Source organism: Bos javanicus, chromosome 27 (assembly GCF_032452875.1).
Source record: "Bos javanicus breed banteng chromosome 27, ARS-OSU_banteng_1.0, whole genome shotgun sequence".
In the NCBI taxonomy this organism is placed as follows: domain Eukaryota; kingdom Metazoa; phylum Chordata; class Mammalia; order Artiodactyla; family Bovidae; genus Bos; species Bos javanicus.
In genome coordinates, this window is record NC_083894.1 from 35530662 (window position 1) to 35551300 (window position 20639).

The 20639-nt window shown below is 39.4% G+C and overlaps 1 protein-coding gene across 3 annotated transcripts in view; it reads right to left on the reverse strand.

Annotated features, from left to right (window-relative positions):
* Positions 1-20639, reverse strand: part of ZMAT4 (zinc finger matrin-type 4) — a 375305-nt gene that overhangs the window by 50060 nt on the left and 304606 nt on the right. For 2 of the 3 annotated variants that reach the window (XM_061404558.1, XM_061404559.1), the window contains exon 6: positions 6730-6826. The exons of the other annotated variant lie outside the window; for it this stretch is intronic. In XM_061404558.1, the coding sequence (XP_061260542.1) occupies positions 6730-6826 (97 nt within the window). The remainder of the gene's footprint in view (positions 1-6729; positions 6827-20639) is intronic. 3 annotated transcript variants of the gene reach the window in all.

A 20639-nucleotide genomic window follows, 5' to 3' on the forward strand; every position in this document is an offset into this window, starting at 1 on the left:
GTACCACTTCAGTTATCCAGGGTGGCATCACCATCAAACCATCCTCTCCATCATCACCCCCACCATCATTGTCATGATCGGGAGCAGCATTGTAAGCAGGTGTCCAGGAAAATAGGACTGAAGGATTACTTACAAGACAAAGCATGTAAGTTTCACACTATATTCATTTCCTAGGGCTGGCCTCAAAAAGTAGTCAAAGCTGAGTGACTTCAAATAACAGAAATGTATTCTCTCTAGAGAATGGAAGTTCTAGAAGTTGGAAGTCTGAAATCAAGCTGTCAGCTGGGCGCACTCCCCCTGACATCTCTGGAGGAGAATACCCTGGCCTCTCCCAGACCCTACTGGCTCCTGGTGGTCCTTGGCTTGGAAGGAAGCAAACTCCGATCTCTGAGTCTATCTTCACATGGCCACCTTCTTCACGTGTGCAGATCTCCCTTTCCATCTCCTCATAAAGACACCAGAAAGATTTCACTTTGAGATTCTCAACTTTTACTCCTGTAAAGGCGCTATTTACAAATGAGGTCGTATTGTGCAGTTCTGGGTGGACATAGCTGGGGCAGGGGAGGGTCATTGCCAGTTTCAGTAAACAGTTAAGGCTGACTGGGGGCATGTTTCAGGAGGAATTTTAGGTCTGAATTCAGGTTTCATAAAAAAGAATACCAGGATCATGAGTAAAGCATGGCAAGTGGAACCACATTTGCCTCATTCTTGTCAGCACTAATCGCTCCTCTTTGAGGGAAGTGAGCCTTAAAGAGGGTTTGTTGGTGCCCAGGGTCACTCAGTGGCAAAACTGCCCTAGAAATAAAATTCAGTTCTCTTTCCAATACAAAACTGAATCATGTTTGCTCATCTCAACACTTTAGAAATGATTGCTAAAAATATAAAACCTTGAAAATTACTGACACTTTAATACTTATGTTGACTTAGATTAGAACAGTTAAAAAACCATTTGGCTGATCTCCATTTCACACTAACCTTCCACCTGAAGACAAAATAAGAGCTGGATGCAATTTAAAGGAAAAAGCTTTTGAAAGCCTTGAAGAGCTGCTGTAGTTGATGTTGGTATACCTCAAGGAAAATGCTACTAGTAACAAAGAAAGACATTTCATGGTGGCAAAAGATGATTTTAGAAAAAGGGCTCATACAATAAGAAGGCATTAAAAATCCTAAACTTGTAAGTAGCTAATAATATATCTTTCAATATATAAAACTAAATACAAAAGATTAACAGGACACATAGGCTAATCCATACGTATAGTTGGAAGTTTTTAATTATGTCTGCTTCTCATGGATATAACAAATAGATTTTAAAAAGTCAGTGAGGATATACTAATTTGAACTAGATTAAGAAACTACCTAATTGATAGCAAGGATCATTTACCCGACAGTAAATTCTTTTCAAGTAAACATAATACATGAGCAAAATTGACTGTATGCCTGGGGAACAGAGCACATGCATGCGTGCTAAGTCACTTCAGTCGTGTCTGACTCCATGGACTACAGCCCGATAGGCTCCTCTATCCATGGGATTCTCCAGGCCAAAAAACTGGAGTGGGTTGCCATGCCCTCCTCCAGAGAATCTTCCCGACCCAGGGATTGAACCTGCATCTCTTAAATCTCCTGCATTGGCAGGCAGGTTCTTTACCACTAGCACCACTTGGGAAGCCCCAGGGAATACAGTAAGTCTACACAAATTTCAAGAGACTGAGGTCATTTAGAATATTTCCTCTGACCCTGGTAGAATCCAGATACAAATAAATTACAAAAAATATAAATAGAAAAATCCTATAAATATTTGATTTTAGATATAACACTTCTAATCAAACATGAATAAAAGGAGAATTTCTAAACAAACACGAGTAAAAGGAGCAAAGCAGAAAGTATATTGAAATAAGTAACAAAAAGCAAATACTACATATTAAAACTTTTGTAATACAAAAATTTGCTTTTAGAATGCAGCTAAAACAATCTGTTGAGGTACATTGAAAACCTGCTGCTGCTGCTAAGTTGCTTCAGTCCTGTCTGATTCTGTGTGACCCCATAGACGGCAGCCCACCAGGCTCCCCCGTCCCTGGGATTCTCCAGGCAAGAACACTGGAGTGGGTTGCCATTTCCTTCTCCAATGCAGGAAAGTGAAAAGTTAAAGTGAAGTCATTCAGTCGTGTCTGACTCTTAGCGACCCCATGGACTGCAGCCCACCAGGTTCCTCCATCCATGGGATTTTCCAGGCAAGAGTACTGGAGTGGGCTGCCATTGCCTTCTCCGAAATTCTTATACTAGAAAAAGAAAAAGCATTGAAAAATTGCTAACTTACACCTTTTTTTTTTTCTAATTTTTATATTGATGTATACAGTTCATGGGGTTGCAAAAGAGTCAGACACAACTTTAGTGACTAAACAATAACAGCAATAGTTAATTCACAATGTTGTGTTAGTTTCAAGTGTACAGCAAAGTCATTCAGTTTTATATATATGCATATATACATCTTTTTTCTTTTTCAGATTTTTTTCATTATGGATCCTACACTTTTATATTAAGAAGCTAGAGAGGAAATGCAGATTAAACCTTAAAAGGTAGCAAAAAAGGAAATAATGTTTTAAAGGTCATAAAATAACTGCACATAAAGAAAATAAACAAATCCCCAACATCTGATCATCTAAAAGAAACTTAATAATGATAAACTTCTAACAAAAAGTTGAGCCAAAAAAAGAGGAAGAAACAAATAAACAATGTCCAGAAAGAAAAAATATTCCACAAACATCAAAAATAAAATTAGGTGATAAAGTAAACAACTTTATACCAATATATTTTAAAATGTAAATAAAATGGACACACTCATTGAAAGACAGCTTATTTAAACTTGTATAAGAAAAACAGAAAATATGAACAGTATGGTAGTAAAAAAAAAAAAACTACTTTTCTAATCAAAATACTCCCATAGCATAAATCCATCACCAACTCATTGGAAAAGACCCTGATGCTGAAAAGATTGAAGACAGAAGGAGAAGCGGGTGACAGAAGAGGAGATGGTTATATAGCATCACTAACTCACTGGACATGAGTCTGAGTAAATTCCAGAAGATGGTGAAGGACAGGGAAGTCTGGAGTGCTGCAGTCCATGGGGTCACAGAGAGTCAGACACAACTTAGCAACTGAACAGCAAAGCATAAATCTCTAGGCCTAGATGACTCCACCAATGAATTCTTAGTTTTTAAGATAAGAAACCAGAAGCGGTCTACCACAAACTCATTCAGGGATTAGAAATAGAAGGAAGAGCTCTCAACTTGTTTAAGGAGGCCCCCACACACTTGAAACCAAACCTAACAAGAATATTACAAGACAGTTATGGAGCAGTCTGGCTCATAAGCCAGGATACTCAGATTCAGTATAGCAGCAAATGAACCAGACCAGTGGGGCAGAGCTGTGACACTTGTTTTCTTCACATTTCCCTCATTTCACTCTTCAGAAGCACAGCAACCTCGTACTTTTGTGGTTAAAAAAAAAAGCAAACTCTTGTTTATTGAAAAGAAGCCAGCACAGGAGGTGATGTACTGTTCTGAAGTCATGTATGTTTATTAAATTACACTAGGGAGGCGATGCCCTTTTTCAAAATTCACCATGGGGCCTTCTACCGGCTGTCCCTGACATCCTGTGTCCCAAGCCTGTCTGCAGTGACTGAATGACATTAATTAATTAAAAGCATGAGTCAGATGCTGCTGAGTCCAGCCCTGGTTCTGCCATTTGTCGGGTGTTGGCTGACTTACTTAGCTTCTCTGAGCCTTGGTTTTCTCAAATCAAATAACAGGTCAGTAATATGTATGTTGGGGCTTCTGTTGTAGCTTAGCTGGTAAAGAATCCATCTGCAATGCAGGAGACCCCAGTTCGATCCCTTGGTTGGGAAGATCCCCTGGAGAAGGGACAGGCTACCCACTCCAGTATTCTTGGGCTTCCCTGGTGGTTCAGGGGGTAATATGGGAGACCTGGGTTTGATCCTAGGGTTGGGGAGATCCCCTGAAGGAGGGCACGGCAACCCACTCCGGGGTTCTTGCCTGGAGAATCCCATGGACAGAGAGCCTGGTGGGCTACAGTCCATGGGGTCGCAAAGAGTCAGACACGACTGAGTGACTAAGCACAATACGTATGTTGAGATAGTTAAGGGGACAAAATAAGCTAATAGATGTGACTATGCCTGGAAGGAAAGTTATGACCAACCTAGATAGTATATTGAAAAGCAGAGACATTACTTTGCCAACAAAGGTCCGTCTAGTCAAGGCTATGGTTTTTCCAGTGGTCATGTATGGATGTGAGAGTTGGACTATGAAGAAGGCTGAGTGCCAAAGAATTGATGGTTTTGAACCGTGGTGTTGGAGAAGACTCTTGAGAGTCCCTTGGACTGCAAGGAGATCCAACTAGTCCATCCTAAAGGAGATCCAACTAGTCCATCCTAAAGGAGATCAGTCCTGGGTGTTCACTGGAAGGACTGATGCTAAAGCTGAAACTCCAATACTTTGGCCACCTCATGGGAAAAGTTGACTCATTGGAAAAGACTCTGATGCTGGGAGGGATTGGGGGCAGGAGGAGAAGGGGACAACAGAGGATGAGATGGCTTGATGGCATCACTGACTCGATGGACGTGAGTCTGAGTGAACTCTGGGAGTTGGTGATGGACAAGGAGGCCTGGCGTGCTGCGATTCATGGGGTCGCAAAGAGTCGGACACGACTGAGCAACTGAACTTAACTGATGCCTGGCTCAAGTTCTATCACAGGAAGTTTTATAGGAACACAGAGAGAAGTAGACGTTTTCCTAAAACTGAGATGCTATCTACCTGCGTTAGTTATCTACATGATCCTTATCACCTAAAGTCATTATTGTCTACCTTTTTCTACCCACGAAGAGCAATAAATGTGCCCTAAATGATGATTGTTTCATGCTGCAGCTTCTTGTAAAGTGTGTGCGTGTTGTTAGAATGTTGGTTAGGATGCATGCACTGTGATGATTAGCGATGCTGCAGAGATTATGTTTTTGGTTGGGGGTGGCAGGTGGTATAGCAGCTCCTAATAATCAATGCAGGTGCTCAGGAACCAATCATAGAAAATACTTCTTTGGAAGATTTCCCTTGATAGAAGCCCTGTGGGGGTGAATAAGAGTAAAGCAAGTCATGAAAGCAGCTTTGGCTCACCCGACAGCCCAGCAAGGAGGGAAAACTGAGTCAGTAAAGGTCAGTCAGAAACTCTGGGCTTAAACTCCCCCACTGCAGCCGGACCCACTGTGATCTACACATCTTTACAATATCTCTGCAAAGACATTTCCTATCTGCTTGGAAAGTCATTACTTATCTTTTTAAAATCACACATTCACGCCATCAGCAATGTATTGCTCTCGTTTAGTCGCTAAGTCAGTCGTGGCTGACTCTACAACCCCTTGGGCTATGGCTGACTCTACAACCCCTTGGACTTTAGCCCGCCAGGCTCCTCCGTCCATTGGATTTCCCGGGCAAGAATACTGGAGTGGGTTGCCATCTCCTCCTCCAAGGGCTCTTCCCAATCCAGGGATCAAACCCGTATCTCCTGTGTGGTAAGCCGATTCTTTACCACTGAGTTACCTAGGAAGCCCATCAGGAATGTTCATGAAGCACTAGAAATGTATCAAGTGCTGTGCTGGCCACTGAGTGATAATAGAAAACAAAATCAAACCCCAACTTCATTGTTATGAACTCAGCCTCTATGTCGATGTCCCTGGAAATCTTTCCCTGTCCCTGGTCCTCAGAGCTTAGGGTGCCCATTTTATGGTAACAGTGAACGATCTATGTGTTTATATGACTGTTTCCCCAGCTTGGCAGAGCGTTCCCCAAGAGGAAGGCTTAAGTCCACTCAGCTTTTCTTCCCCAGGTCACACTCAGGGTCTGACACACATGGGAGCTCCATCATTGTTTGCCAATGAGTCATTCATTATTCATGAGGCCCTGATATAGTCGAATCTGTTTCAATGATTCTGCTTATGAATATGAGAGAAATGAAAACAATTATTTTCAGGAAAATTGCATCTTTTTGAGATATCCTTTGATTTTTCCCTATTTTATTAGATTTTATTAGCAGTTCTAGCAGCTACTTTAAAAATACCTAAAAGCATTGGGTTTGTAAAAAGATGAGCAGTATGTATACAGGGGTAACAATGCCTGATTAGCTTTTTCTGCTATAAAATCATGAGAATCAGAGGGGGATGTGGAATGAGCTTCCATTCAATTGAAAATAGCTATACATGTGAATGACTTAAAATTCCAGAGTTGTTAGTTTTCCAGACTGATCAACCATACTCTTCTAGAAACAGAAAGTGGTAGAAGGCATGCATAGAATTTGACTTCACAACAAGGAGGCCTGGTCCATCCCCAAAGTATTAAGAGAAATTATATTGTTTATTTTAAAACATTTAATAGACTTAAAGATTTCTGGGAAGTTCATACAAATGTGCTTACTGTCCTTGAAAAGAAGGAAAGAAATGGGGAAAAAAAAAAGTCATCACTGTATCCAAAAAAAAGGAAAAAGTCACTCTTCAAGCAGTGTCAGGCAAGCTCTGTAGGCTTGAGTGGCGTAAACATCAAGGGAACCTTGGAGATCAGAGATGTAGTTTTCATCTACTTATTTTGCAATAAGTAAAGCGGTTAGCCTTCATTCATCATACTGAAGGTTACATACAAAAGGGCTGAAGAGCAAAAGCATGAAAGTACCTACTTGGTCTGGTGTTTGGATCCTTTCAGATGGGCATGATACTGTTCTATTGAGTTTAGAGAGACACTGCAGGTGGTACATCTGTAATTGCGCCTCAGACCTGTGGATGACAGACACACAGACCTGGTTAGCTGCATCATTGTCATCAACCACAGGAACAAATCCCGGAATCTCCGAACGTTCAGGGACAGACTATCTTAGAAGCCACCCGATCTAACCCACCAGTAACATTTCAATCCCTCCTCCCAAGAACCCAACCAGCAGGTTCCTTAGCAGAAGCTGACTGTGAATACGTTGGAAGCAGCCTGTCTCATTGCTGAATGACTGAAATGATCAGGACATACTTTTTGGTGTAAAATGTTTCTGGATACTTTGTAATCCAAATAAGCATTCTAGTTTTTCCTTAAGGCAGACAGATGTGGTAAGCTACTGTTTCTGCAATGAAATTTGAGACTCCAGAGAAAAATTCTGTCTCAATTCCTCTTCCACCTCTATTCCAATCACAGAATCAGAAATTCAACTTTTTATATCATTCATGTCAACTCTTCTCCCAGGATTATCTTATGAAATGCAAATACCCAGGAGAAGGATTAATTAATCTATTTATTTTTAAAGATTTTTTTTTAATGTGGATAATTTTAAAGTAAGTCTTCATTGAATTTGTTACAATATCATTTCTATTTTATGTTTTGGTTTTTTGACCCCAAGGTACTTGTGACCTCAGCTCCCTGACCAGGGATCAAAGCCACATCCCCTGCAACGGTAGGTGAAGTTATAACCATTGGTCCTCCAGGGAAGCCTCAACTAACTTAAGTCACATGAAAAATCACTTCCCACCAGAGAGTTGCAATCAAAGTTATTCACTCATCTGTTTACTCATTTAGTTCATCCAGCAATAGAGTGTCAACTTTGGACCAGATATTAGGGATTCCAAGATATATAAGATGCTCTTTGTTTTCATGAACGGTAGTTCAAAAAAAAAAAAAAAAAAAAACCTTGACTGCTATATAATACTGATTCATCTAGAGTCAAATGTGTTAGAAAGAAACTTCAGCCAAACATCCACCACAGCTCGTATTCCTTCTGCTGCTGTGTCCCCATCAGAGTGGAGAGAAAAAGTAGCTTCAGTGTCATGGCTGAGACTTCAGATTTTAAGTCTTGGCTCCAAATAGTCCTGGTTGTGTAGTGTAGAGGAAGTCACATAATTTCTTACTGGCTTTAGTTTTTCATCTATGAGATGAAGACAAAGCCATCCATATCACAAAGTTTTATAGGAATTAAGGGAATATAAATACTCAAGTGCTTAGCAAGTGAAACTTCTGGTTAATTTTACTCCAAGATTCTCTCTTCCCATTGTCAAACCCAGAATATTAAACAGTTATAGCATTTTTCCTGATGAATGCATAATATTTTCTTTCTAAGGGGCAATATCATTCTTATTTTCCTAAAAAGAAAGTAATGCATAGAGTTGGAAGAACTTTGCAATCTGTTACCTGAGTGACTTTACAAAAATTACTTGACTTCTCTGAAGTTCTGTTTTCTTATAAGATTGTGAGGAGGACTGAGTAAGATAAGGTATAAAGCAGTGTCTGCTACACAACAAATAATCAACATAAACTAGTTATTATATGATTGCAAAGAGGTATTATAAGGGAATCTCGGTTTCCCAATGCCCTGGACGAAGTCCTAAGTTGAATTTCTAAGACACAGATGCTAGTTACACCACCATGACTAAAGTAGAGATAAGAGTCCCAGTTCAGGGCATTCAACAGAAGTGATCAAGAACCAATTTCTAACTTAAACTGGCCACTCATCACCAGTCTGAAAAAAGAGACTGAGAAGAGAGAGAGAATTTACCAAAGGGAGCTCTCTCATACTATGAGTTTGACTTACCCTTGTCCATGTCAGATGGGGGATTCCTTCTCTTTCAACTCACACCCCTGGGAAAAGAATTCAGTGGAACTACCCGGAGATCTTGAGAAATTCCTTCCTGAGTTTGACTGTCCTGGACTGGACACCATCCTCAAGATCCAAAGAGCGAGAGACTGTGACTGCTTAGCTGCTCTGATGGGGAAGTAAGAGAGGTGGAAGGATTGTACCTGGCATGTATTCTCAGAGCTTGTTGGAGCAAAAGATGTTAAGTGTCCCACAGACCACGTGTGTGCCATGTATGAACAGTTGGAGCAATGTGACCTCAGCAGAAGAAGGCTATAGAGTTCAGCTGGACATCGAGGGCCTTAAAGTGACCCTGGAAGAGATGCTTAGCTTAAGGTTAAGTATCAAGTAATGCTGAGTTCTTGAAAAAGCCAAGAAATCACCCCATGGGAAAGAGTCAAATGGCATCTAGGCTAGCTTTGTCTGTGTATCTATCAAGTAAGCCTTTATCTCCCTTACCTTTCTAACCTGATACCCTGCATCGCTCAGCCCTGGAGGAACCTGAGCTGAGAGAAAGGAAGAAAAGCAAAAGCCAAGGGCAATGAAAAAGAGAGAAGCCTATTGCCTCCTTTTGCATGGCTAACAGGCAGCCCAAGCAGAACTGACCTGAGGGAGGGGAGAAACTCACTTTCAATTAAGTTCAGAGTTATTTAAAAATTATCTTCTATCCTGTGTGAACAAAGGATGTCACTCGCCATCTCAGTCAACAAAGGAGCCATCGGCCCTGCAGCTGCTCCTGCTGCTGTGCTGCCTGAGGGGATTCAGGACAGGGAAAACGGACACTGGCCCCAGGGGGTAAAGGCGAACACCAAAGGAAACGACTTCAGTGGGCCAAGACTCTTGCATCTTCCCAGAGATGGAAAAGCACTGAAATCATTAACTTGAAATGTTTTGTTTTTCTTAGTAGCAGTAATCTTCTGATGTTCAAATACATGTTTTGTTATGTTTTTTCTCTCAACAAAAGCTCCTATATATCCTGGCTCTTCCCTTATTATTTTTTTGGAACAGTCCCTCAGAGATATCGGAGAGACTGTATCTTGGGCTAAAGTCCTCCATAAATTCCACCGAATAAAGATAATTCTCAACCTCAAAGCTGTGTATATATTTTTTTTTTCAGAAGACACTAGGATATATCAGCTAATGACATAGAGCTTCTACGTAGCTAAGAATGAAAGTCAAGAACTCTTTACTAGTTAAAAGTGAGTGAAAATTCATGAAACTTACTCCACTTTATACCCGAAGGGTAGGAAAAAATTAACCCTCCAGAGATGGCATGAAAGGGCGGTGGATGGCAAAAATAAAGTTAGTTCTGATGATATCCAATGAGCCCTGTTTGTGGAACATTGTGGTGTCATCAGAATTGATCTTGTGTCCATATGTGGCAAAGGGTAGAACTTCCTGTAGACTTTAAGATTCCTACAGTTCAATGCATGTTTCCGAGAAATCTATTTGACATGGCATGATAAGTTGATCTGGCCAGAGTATGAATTAAGTCGTTGTTTTGTTTTAGCTTCAATTACAGAATAATTGGACATTGACTTACTAATTATTCAATGAGGAATCAATTCAGTTATGAGAAAAGCAATGAAACCACAGTATCTTCTGGAGAAGCAACCTAAGGGACTCAAAACTTTCCAGGCACAGACTGACAGATCAGAGATGAAAGACATAATTCTTGTCTCTCTATTCCCTCAAGCAAAGACTCCTGGACATCCTAGAACATGCTCTGGTGATGGTGTTAAAATACGGATCCCTAGGCACAGCATCTGAAGGATCTGATCCTATAAAACTTGGATGGGGCCTGAGACTATACAAGAAGTTTTAGACTTGTAACTCTAACCTCTAATACACTACACACACATTTTAAAAAGTGCCATCCCATAGAGTCATACTTCTTTTGGTAGCTTGAATTTGTCAGAACAACACTGGGTCTTAAAGAAAAAAGTTATTCTATAAAGAAGAGCTGTGGTTCCATGGTTTTTCCATCTCACAGGTGTGCATGATTCAGAAAGTTTATCACAGTCTCCAAACCCAGAGGCAGTAAGTTATCAGAACCTGCATGTGAGTTGTTTGAATGCTTATCCAGGGCTGGTCTATCTCCACTTTTATGCATGGAATCAAAATATAAAAGCTAGCTTCAGGCATTCCTGCCTCCAGAGTTCTCTATCAATCTTATCATAATAAATGGTAACCAGTGTTTATATGGGTCCTCTTCAGACTACAGACTCATCAACGGTCTCCTCACAACGAATGGAGGTGAAGTGTGGCAAGAGGCATAAATATTTATGTTTTCAAATAGGCATTTTTAAGAGCACCAACAAATCTAAAAAATATTCGGATCTGTTGCTTTCCATTACAGTTCTCCAGCTCTGCAGCCAAACAGAAGCGTGGGCAGGAAATATTTGGCACTTTATTGCAATGCAAACTACAGGGAGCATAAACCAGAAAGGCAGTGCATATAAACAAGAACAAAGGCAGAGAAGGGGCAGAGGAGTCCTCCCCCACACATGACACAGTGTCCTTGGTGGGAACTTAGGGCTTTATTAATGTTCAGCTGAAATCCTAATTACTTTGGAATTATACAGCTCCTTTTTCCTCAGAGAAATGGCGAATCTTATTAAACAAAAATGCTAACTTTCTTATTCATTTTCAGTGCAATGCCATTTTATGTGTATACCCAAACCTCTGCAGATATAAAAGTTAATTTCTGCTGTATTGCCACTGTGTGCTCTGAAATACCATTCTTGCCTGCAAGGACTGACAATCCAGTTGCAGCGGGAAGATGTGTATGCTGTGCTTAGTCACTCAGACGTGTTCAATTCCTTGCGACCCCATGAACAGCAGTCCACTGGGCTCCCCTGTCCATGGGATTCTCCAGGCAAGAACTCTTGAGTGGGTTGCCATTTCCTTCTCCAGAAGATATGTGTACAAAACAGCAATAATACAAGGTGAACCACAAAAAGTACTACAGTCAGAATGAAGTGGAATGTTAGGAGAACTAGAGGAGGAGATTATTTCCGACTTAGAAAATCTGGAAAAGCTTCCTGAAGATGGTTCACTTTTAAATTTATATTCCCTAGCACAGTGTGTGAAGCAGATGGTCCTGGAGAGTTCAGCAGTGTGACTACTCACTGTGGCTTTTCAGTTCTAGCAGAGCTAGACTTCGGGTGCCCCTTAGCTTCAGGTGCATTCATTCTACGTTAGGGAAACATCCTTGTGCCTTTATTATGATGCCAGATATTTCACCAAATGCCAAGAATATAAGAGAATATAGAGTAAATTTTCATACGGAGCTATTCACGTAGAAAGACAAAAAGCAAGGAAACAAATACAAACGTTGTAGAAATATTACAGAGGATGTAAACAGGAAAATGAGAGAGTCACAAAGAAGGCGGGTTTTGGATAGTATGGTTAACAGAGATCTCTGAGTAGCATGAAATGAAACTGGAGAGACAAGAATTAGCCTGTGAAGTGAGGAACCGGTTAAAGAGTTGCCCAGGGAGAGTACAGGGCAAATAGCAAACAGAGAGGACCAGGAGTGAAATGGGCATGAATGGTCTAAGGAACAAAAAGTGGGGAAACAAACAAAACAACTGCCAACTTAGAATTCCATATCCAGCAAAAATACCCTTCAAACTTTAAAGTGGAATAAGGGCATTTTCGATAAATGAAATAACAGAGAATGGTCTGCCAGGAGACTTGCACTAGAGAAATGCTTATAAAGTTCTTCAGTTGGAAGGCAAATGACATCAGATGCAAACTCATATCCACAGAAAAAATGAAGAACACCATAAATGATTACTATTGGTATTTTTTTATTGCTCCAAGTTTATTTAGAGATAGTATTTAAAGCAAAAACTATAATACTCTGCTTGTATCGTGCTGTTTATTCTGTATACAGATGTAAAAATATTGAGTTGTAACATATTATGAAAAACTCAAACTTTTTGACCAACCCAATATGTGACAAGAACGAATAAGAGTAAGCAGTATTGTCGGAAGCTCATTATATTTTATATAAAATATAATTAACAATTAAGAAATAATAAATTTACCAATATTAACTTAAATATAGACAGTGGTCATTTATGAATGCACACTAATCCCCTAGAAATAAATACAAAGATATAAAGCTTAGGAGACTCTAGAGAAAATAAAACAGGATGATTAAAAAGTATTTGATTAACCCAGAAGTGAAGGTACCTATATTAAAATCAAACAAAACAGACTTCAAGACAAAAAGGATTTCCAGAGATAAAGATGTTTGGTAATAATAAAGAGAGAAACTCATTAGGAGAACCTAACAGTTCTAAATGCAATTTAACTAATAAAGCATAAAGATACATGAGGTAAGAACTGACTGAAGTACAGGCAGAGACACCATAACCATAGAAGATTTAACACTCCTATCTCAGTAGCTGACAGAACAGTAAGATAAAACAATTAGTAAATTTTAAAAGATCTAAATGAAACTATCAATTATATTGTACCAGAGTTTATAGAATGCTACACTCAACAACTGGAGAATACACAATATTTTCAAGCGTACAGCAAGTAAACTAAGTTAGGGAATATGCTAAGCCATTGACAATTCTTACTAAATTAGAAATAATTACATTTTGTACTGTGATTTCTTTTGACTACCATTGAAATCAATAAGGATAAATAATATTATTTATAAAAAGACCTAAAATACTTCTAAATAACCTATTATCACCATAGGGAAAAATATCTAGAGAAATCAGAAGATATTTTGACAAGTGTAATAAGTTTTTAAAGGAAAATACATAGCTTTGTGTTAGAAAGAATGAAAGGCTTAAACTCAGTGGTCAAAGTTTAAATGCTATGAAACTAGAAAATGATAAGAAAATTAAAACAAAATCAAATATAAGGAAAGAAATAATATACCGATGTCAATTAAATATAACGCAAATTACCAAAAAAACAAAAAACAAACAAAAAATCTGTTCTTTGAAAGGATTAAGCAAGTATTACCATTAGCAGGCTTGATGAATGCTTTTTAAAAAGGCAACATAAAAATTACTAAAATAAAAGGATTATTTTTAGTACAAAAGCTACAGACAATTTTTAAAGGATAATAAGAAAATATTATGAACAATATTATGCCAATAATAAACATAATAATGGACAAAAGCCATAAACGCAACAGAACGAGAGTCCAGAACTGGACCTAGACCCAAAGAATCAATTGATTTGCTCTCACTTTCATTAAGATATAACTGACATGCAGCTCTGTGTAAATTTAAGGTATACACAATAATGACTTGACATATATATATTGCTAAATGACTACCACAATGAGTTTAGTTAACATCCATTACCTCACATAGATTCAGAAAAAGAAAAAAAAAGTCCTAGTTATGAAAATTTTTAGGATCTACTCTTAGCAGCTTTCAAATATATAGCAGAGTTAAACTATAGTCATCATATTGTTCATTACATCCCCAATACTTAATTATCTAAAAGCTGGTATTTTCTATCTTTTGATAACTTTCACTGATTTTCAACAAAGGTATCAAGGCAATTCCATGGGAGAAATGAAACATTTTTGAGAAAAGGGGGCTGGGATAATTGAATAAGTGCAGGAAAAAAAAAAACAACACAATCTCTACATCACAGTATCACAGTACACATTAAAATTAAGATTGATTATAGACTCAAATATAAAGGTAAAGCTATAAAGCTTCTATAAAAATACAGGGGATTATTTCTGTGAACTTGGAATAGGCATGGATTTCTTAAGAAATAAAATACAGCAAATATTTTTTAAAAGATGAATTGGATTTTACAAAAAATCAAAAGCTTTTGCTTAAAAAAGACACATCAAGAAAACCAAGTAAGCCACATCCTGGGAAAAATTAATTGCAATTCATATATCTGATTCAGGACTTCTGTCCAGAATATATAATTAACTCCTACAAATCAATAATAAAAAGACAAAAAATTCAACTTTTTCAAAGGACAAACTATTTGATCAGATATTCCATAAAAGAAGATATAAAAATGATCAATAAGCAAATGAAAAGGTGCTCAGCATCATTTGTCACCAGGAAATGAAAGTAAAAGAAAAATTCAAAATCATCTCGTAACTATTACAAGTGCTAGCATCAAACAAAGAAATAAATATCAAATAAAACAATACCAAATGTAAATAACCACATGGAACAGCCGAAATCCACATACAGAAGAATGTAAAATGGGAAAGTTTTCAATTTTTTGTAAACTTAGACTTACTCTGTGACTCAGAAATCCTACTAGACATTTACCCAAAAGGAACAAAAACTTAGTATAAAAAGGGACTTGTGCAAAAATGTTTATAGCAGCTTTATACATCATAGACAAAATTCAAAATGTTCAACACAAGAATTGATAAGCAAATGGTAATGTATTTATACAATGAAATAATAGCTGAAAATTAGAAGAATCTACTGATTTATGAACAACATAAATTAGAATAAAAAACATAACATATAGGTAAAGAAGTCAGATAGAAAAGAGAACATACTGTGTGATTTCATCTATATAAATTTCAAGAACAGCACGGCTATTCCATAATGTTAGAATTCAGAGTAGTGTTGCCTTCTGCGGGTAGGGAGTGACTGGAAGGGGACATGAGAATTTTCCAAAGTAACATAATGGTTCTATATCTTAGGATGGTAGCTACAGGGTATATTCATTTACCAGAAGTCATCAGATTATATACCTAAGACCTGTATATTTCACTTTCTTAAAAAATAAAGTTGGATGGTCATGGTTCCACAAAGAAATCTCAGCCAACTTTTTGAGACTTCAGTTTATTCTCATTTACTCTCTACAAATTCTATTGTTTTGCATTCCTAGAAAGTAAACTTTATATTCCTACTTATGCTTTGATAACCTTGAATCACTCACATAAATTTTTGCATATGTTCTGTATATTTAATGCTTACGAAAGCTAGAACCATTTCAAAAGATAATTAATAAAGCAAAAATGAAAAGAAAAGGTCTTTGGTTTGGAATGATTTCCTTCTTCTCTGACTCTTAAATATTCATGAATCAAACTGTCTTGTAAATGGATGCATCATCTTCTGGAATGAAAAATAATAACTAACACTTATGTATGTCATATATTAGCACTGTTGGATTCATTTATTCTTAGCAACACTCTACAAGCAGGCACGGCTGTTATCCTGTTTTAACAGATGAGGAAACCAAGGTGGGGCAACTTAGTGACCTTCACAGAGCCACGTAGAGACACAGCTGGGTTTGAACCTATCCGTTCTGCTCAGGCTGCTCCTCCCACTGTGCATGGGACAGACAACTGGGAACAATAGATTCACAGAACTATGGAAGGTTCTTTAGAGTTCAACTGGTCCAGTATTTCCCACACGGGCCACTAGAGAATTATGTGGGAGCTATTAACAACACAAATCCCAGGCCTTACCCCAGATGACTGTAAGTCAGAAAATCTAGAGTGAGACCTGGAAGTCTGCATTTTGTAGAGCTTCAGAAGGTGCTAGTTTTAGAGAAACCACTGGTCTAGTCCAAAACCCCATGGGCGTCACATAAGAGTTTTCCAAGCAGAACTGTTGGTGTCCACTTGCGTTTGGAAGCTCTCCTTTTTCAAATAACCCACTTGTCCGAATTCTGCTTTGTGCACAAGTTTATTCGCATCTTCTCAAAACGATCACATCCACTAAGGTTCTGTTTACCAGGTTGAACATCCATTGATACTTTGACAGTGTTCTTCATTAAAATATAATTTCAAGTTCCCCTTATCATCTCTATTACCTTATGAATGAAATTTCCTGTTTGTTGATAACATTTTCAAACCATGACCCTGAAACTCAAGTCCAAGACCCTCGTGTGGCTGCATCAATACAAAACACAGCAGGGCTGTCACAGCTCTTGTGCACCATTAATTCTATCAATATCTTTAAAGCTTTAAGTGTGTGTGTGTGTCTGGCACCCCTGACCCACTGTAATCTATACTCATACTGAACCTGCTAGCAATCAATTCTAAGTCTTTTCCACATGGATTTCTGCTAAGCCAAATCTTCATTTCCTCTACTCTATACTTGATGACTTGGATGTTTCTGTTTATCCCCGTTAAATTCTATCTCAGTGAACTCTGCTCATTCCTTTGGGGCATCTAGCAGCAAATGGAACCTGCCTCATGATCCATTCTGATTGGCAGCAGCAATGCTGTGAAGATACTATGAGCTCTCACTCCAGATGACCATCAAGGACGGCCACCATCTAGTAGCCAGTCTGTCACTGGCCCCTGGTGTGCTTGGCCTGTCGGTGAGATTCCAGCTCCAGCATGTCAACATATACAGAAAAGTCAGGGCAAGGAACATTCTGGTAAACAAGGCTTCATCTACATCTAGGTGGTAGTTAAAGCTGTGAGTGAGTGAGTGAAGTCGCTCAGTCATGTCCGACTCTGTGCGATCCCATAGCCATAGCCTGCCAGTCTCCCCTGTCCATGGAATTTTCCAGGCAAGAGTACTGGAGGGGTTGCCATTTCCTTCTCCAGGTTACAGCTGTAGGGCTGGTCAGATCATCCATGAAGGCAATGTAGGTGAAGAGAGAGAGTGGTGGGGAAGTTAGTACCCCTTTATATTAGAGATACTCACCTTGACACATGGGGTGGAGCCAGACTCACAAGCAGCTCTGGCTCTGCCTTCCAGGTTACTGAGCCCTAGGACAGGTGTGGATTTGGGGACTGGGTATAAAGCCCCAGCCTGTCTTACATGTCACCCACATCATTAAGGCTAGAGCCCACCTGACCTGGAGGGGCTGGATGACCCCAGGTCGCCCTTACGGGCTCCAGCTCTCCCTCACAATTTTCTCTTCCCTGGAGCTCATGGCCATCTTTCCTTTCTGATTGCCGGAGCTACTGACTTCAGGCCCAACACTAGACGCAGAAGAAAAAGCATTACAACACTGCCTCACCAGTTGCCATAATTCTTATAAGTGCCCCTTTTGTGTCAGTCATGGTGGTTGTACCCCTCCGAGCAGACCCCAGCTGATAGAGGTGATATCGAGGAACTAGAGAGAAGAAAGCTTTGCTAAAAGGTCATTGTTCTCATGTTTAATCCTCAAAACCACTTTATGAACATTATTAGCCCATTTTCCAGATGAGAAAAACCCTACTTCAAAGACATTAAATCTATAGAACTAGCAAGTGGATAAAGAGACCTGAAACTGCTTACTTCTGAATTCAAAGCTATTGACTTTAATGACGACACTAGGGCTTTTAAAAGAAATATAGGAGTGAAAGAAAGCAGGAGAACCCTGTTTTCAAAAATAAAAACTGTTAATGTGAAACATATTAATATATAAGATTGACAAAGCACAGCTACTCGAGTTAAAATGGGGGCTAGAGGTTTCAAATACCAGCCAGACCATCAAACTCCAAGCATAGCGCTTAGGGTACTCCAATAAGGTACCTTGAGCTTGGTGGAAAAGAGTTTGAAAATCACTGCATTTCATCATGCTACTCATCACAAGGATAACAGGAGGACTGCTGCTGTATCCGAACTTAGACTTGCACTGTGGAATATCTCTTCCTTGTGAACGTCAGTTAAGGAAACTTCCTAGGATCAGGGCTGGCTGCAGACCCAAATAAAGAAGATTCATATTACTCCATGCTAGAATCACTATGACGTACAGAATGTTTAAACACTTAACCTTCTGAATTCAGCCCACTGCTTGCAGGCGCAGACTGCAGGATATCTAACAGTCAATTAAACAAAGAACACACATTTTCTAAAACAATTCTTTACTTAAATAGTATAAATGTGAAGCCTTGAAAATGGAATCAAGAAGCAAAAAGCTTTAACATCTTCAAAAGCTCTTGGCAAACAAATAAAATCTAAAGCTATGGACTAAATGTATTCCCCATAATTAAAAGACAATTTTTAGCCATGTTGGATGCCTGACCCAAGAAAGGACTGGAAAATTGTCATCCTACTGTGATGATTCAGAAGTAACAGAGTAGTTCATTTTAAGTACTTAAAGAGCTACTTGATCAGAAGATGGTTTAAATGTATTCTATCTGGTAGAGGACTGAGGATACTTTTCTTTTCCTGAGGCCATGTGGCATGTGGGATCTTAGTTCCCCAACCAGGGATTGAGCCATGCTCCCTGCACTGGGAGCACAGAGTCTTAACCACTGGACTTCTGGGAAAGACCCAACACGTTTTCATATTTTGAGCAAATCAGCACCCAGACAGCCTTGATTTTTGCCTTGGAGGGGATCACTATTGTTATGACTGCTAATAGAAAATGGGCTTCCACGGTGGCTCAGCAGTAAAGAATCCACCCACAATGCAGGAGCCTCAAGAGACGTGACTTCAATCCATGGGTCAAGAAGATCCCCTGGAGAAGGGCATGGCAACCCATTCCAGTATTCTTGCCTGGAGAATCCCATGGACAGAGGAGCCTGGCGGGCTACAGTCCATTGAGTTGCAAGAAGTCGGACATGACTGAAACGACTTTGCACACACACACTCACTAGAAAATGACAAGCAACCCAAAGAATTGAACTGATTTTTGATTTTGTGATTTGATCTAAATGTTAAGAAAAGAGAAATAAGTAAACCTACTCTGAAGTCATCTACTATTTGAACGATACTCAAGATATCTATAATCATATGTTATAAACCAACACATGGGGGAAATACCCTCTTCCTGGCTTGGATATTGATGTGATACAAGTGGGAATTTATAGAACATGAAATGTGCTTTTTCCTTTGGGTCCCACGGGCTATGCCATAGATCTTACCTTATACAGGCAACTAATAACATAGCAGGGCTGTAGGTTTTTCATGTAAAATGTTCTCATAAAATGTGTTTTCTTTTTTCCTACAATACAACTTTTGATGACAGATTGCTTCATCCATAAAATAAACTGTACCCCTAAGGTGAAGTTGTGGATTAATGGCATCAAGGTCACCAAGGAGTTACATTAAACTCAAATGGGTTAAATTAAACTCATGGGGGCTGTTAGAAAGCATGTAAAGGAAAGAAGATGTGTGCCTCTTCCCTTCTCTCTCCGCCTTGTGGAGATGTGTCTTCCAGGCCATCTCTCATTTGTCCCCGAGAACTAGAGAATCACAGGCCATGTGATCTCCCTGAAGAATTGTCCTGATAGAGCTACAGCTATCAAAGAATCATGTCCCTAGCTTGTTAGCTGCATCAGCTGAGGACACAGTGACTGTCAACTCCTTTGTCATGGGCTAGAGGTCCAAATGCAGCCCTGGTGACCTTTGCTTTAGAGCTGTCCTGGCTAACGGGTCAACCAAAAGGCCCCAGGAAGCAGGAGGAAAACTGCTGGTCATTTTCAAGAGACCTCATCCAAGAAGGATTCAAAGGGGAAATATGAATGAAGAAAAAGTCCTAATTGTCAGTATCTTCCTTGAATCACATTATGAATGAGATCGTTCTCCCTCCCTGTTTCTCTCTTGCTATCGTTCACACACAAGTCAGCTGTCGGGTGCTTGAATGTTATCTTTGGTGTCCTTCTGGTTCTTGTTAATCCCTCTTGCCTGCCTGTAGACATCTATCTCAGATGACTGGGTCTTTATCTTGCCTTCAGCAGACAGCCTGCCAAACCCCTTGTTAAGTCACGGCTGTCTGATGCTTCCTGCAGTATTGGCTCTTTAATAGGGATGTTTGACATTAAAAAGCTTTCAACATTTGAAGAAAAACAATGTGAAAGGTGAAATTTCAGGCCTGACCAGACAGGCAAGAAACCTTAAGAAGACAGTGGCCTTCCAATCTCAGAAGCCACCTGAATGTGCACCCTGCCTTCCTCTGGACCAGACTGACACAGACACCCTGACACACGTGGCCCCACTGTGCCTTGAGTAAGTGACTTTTCTCTGCAACATGTCACAAGAGATCTCCCTGTTTAATACCACTGTCACAGGAGCCTCACCCACTTACAGAAGCACATTGACCTTATTCGATTC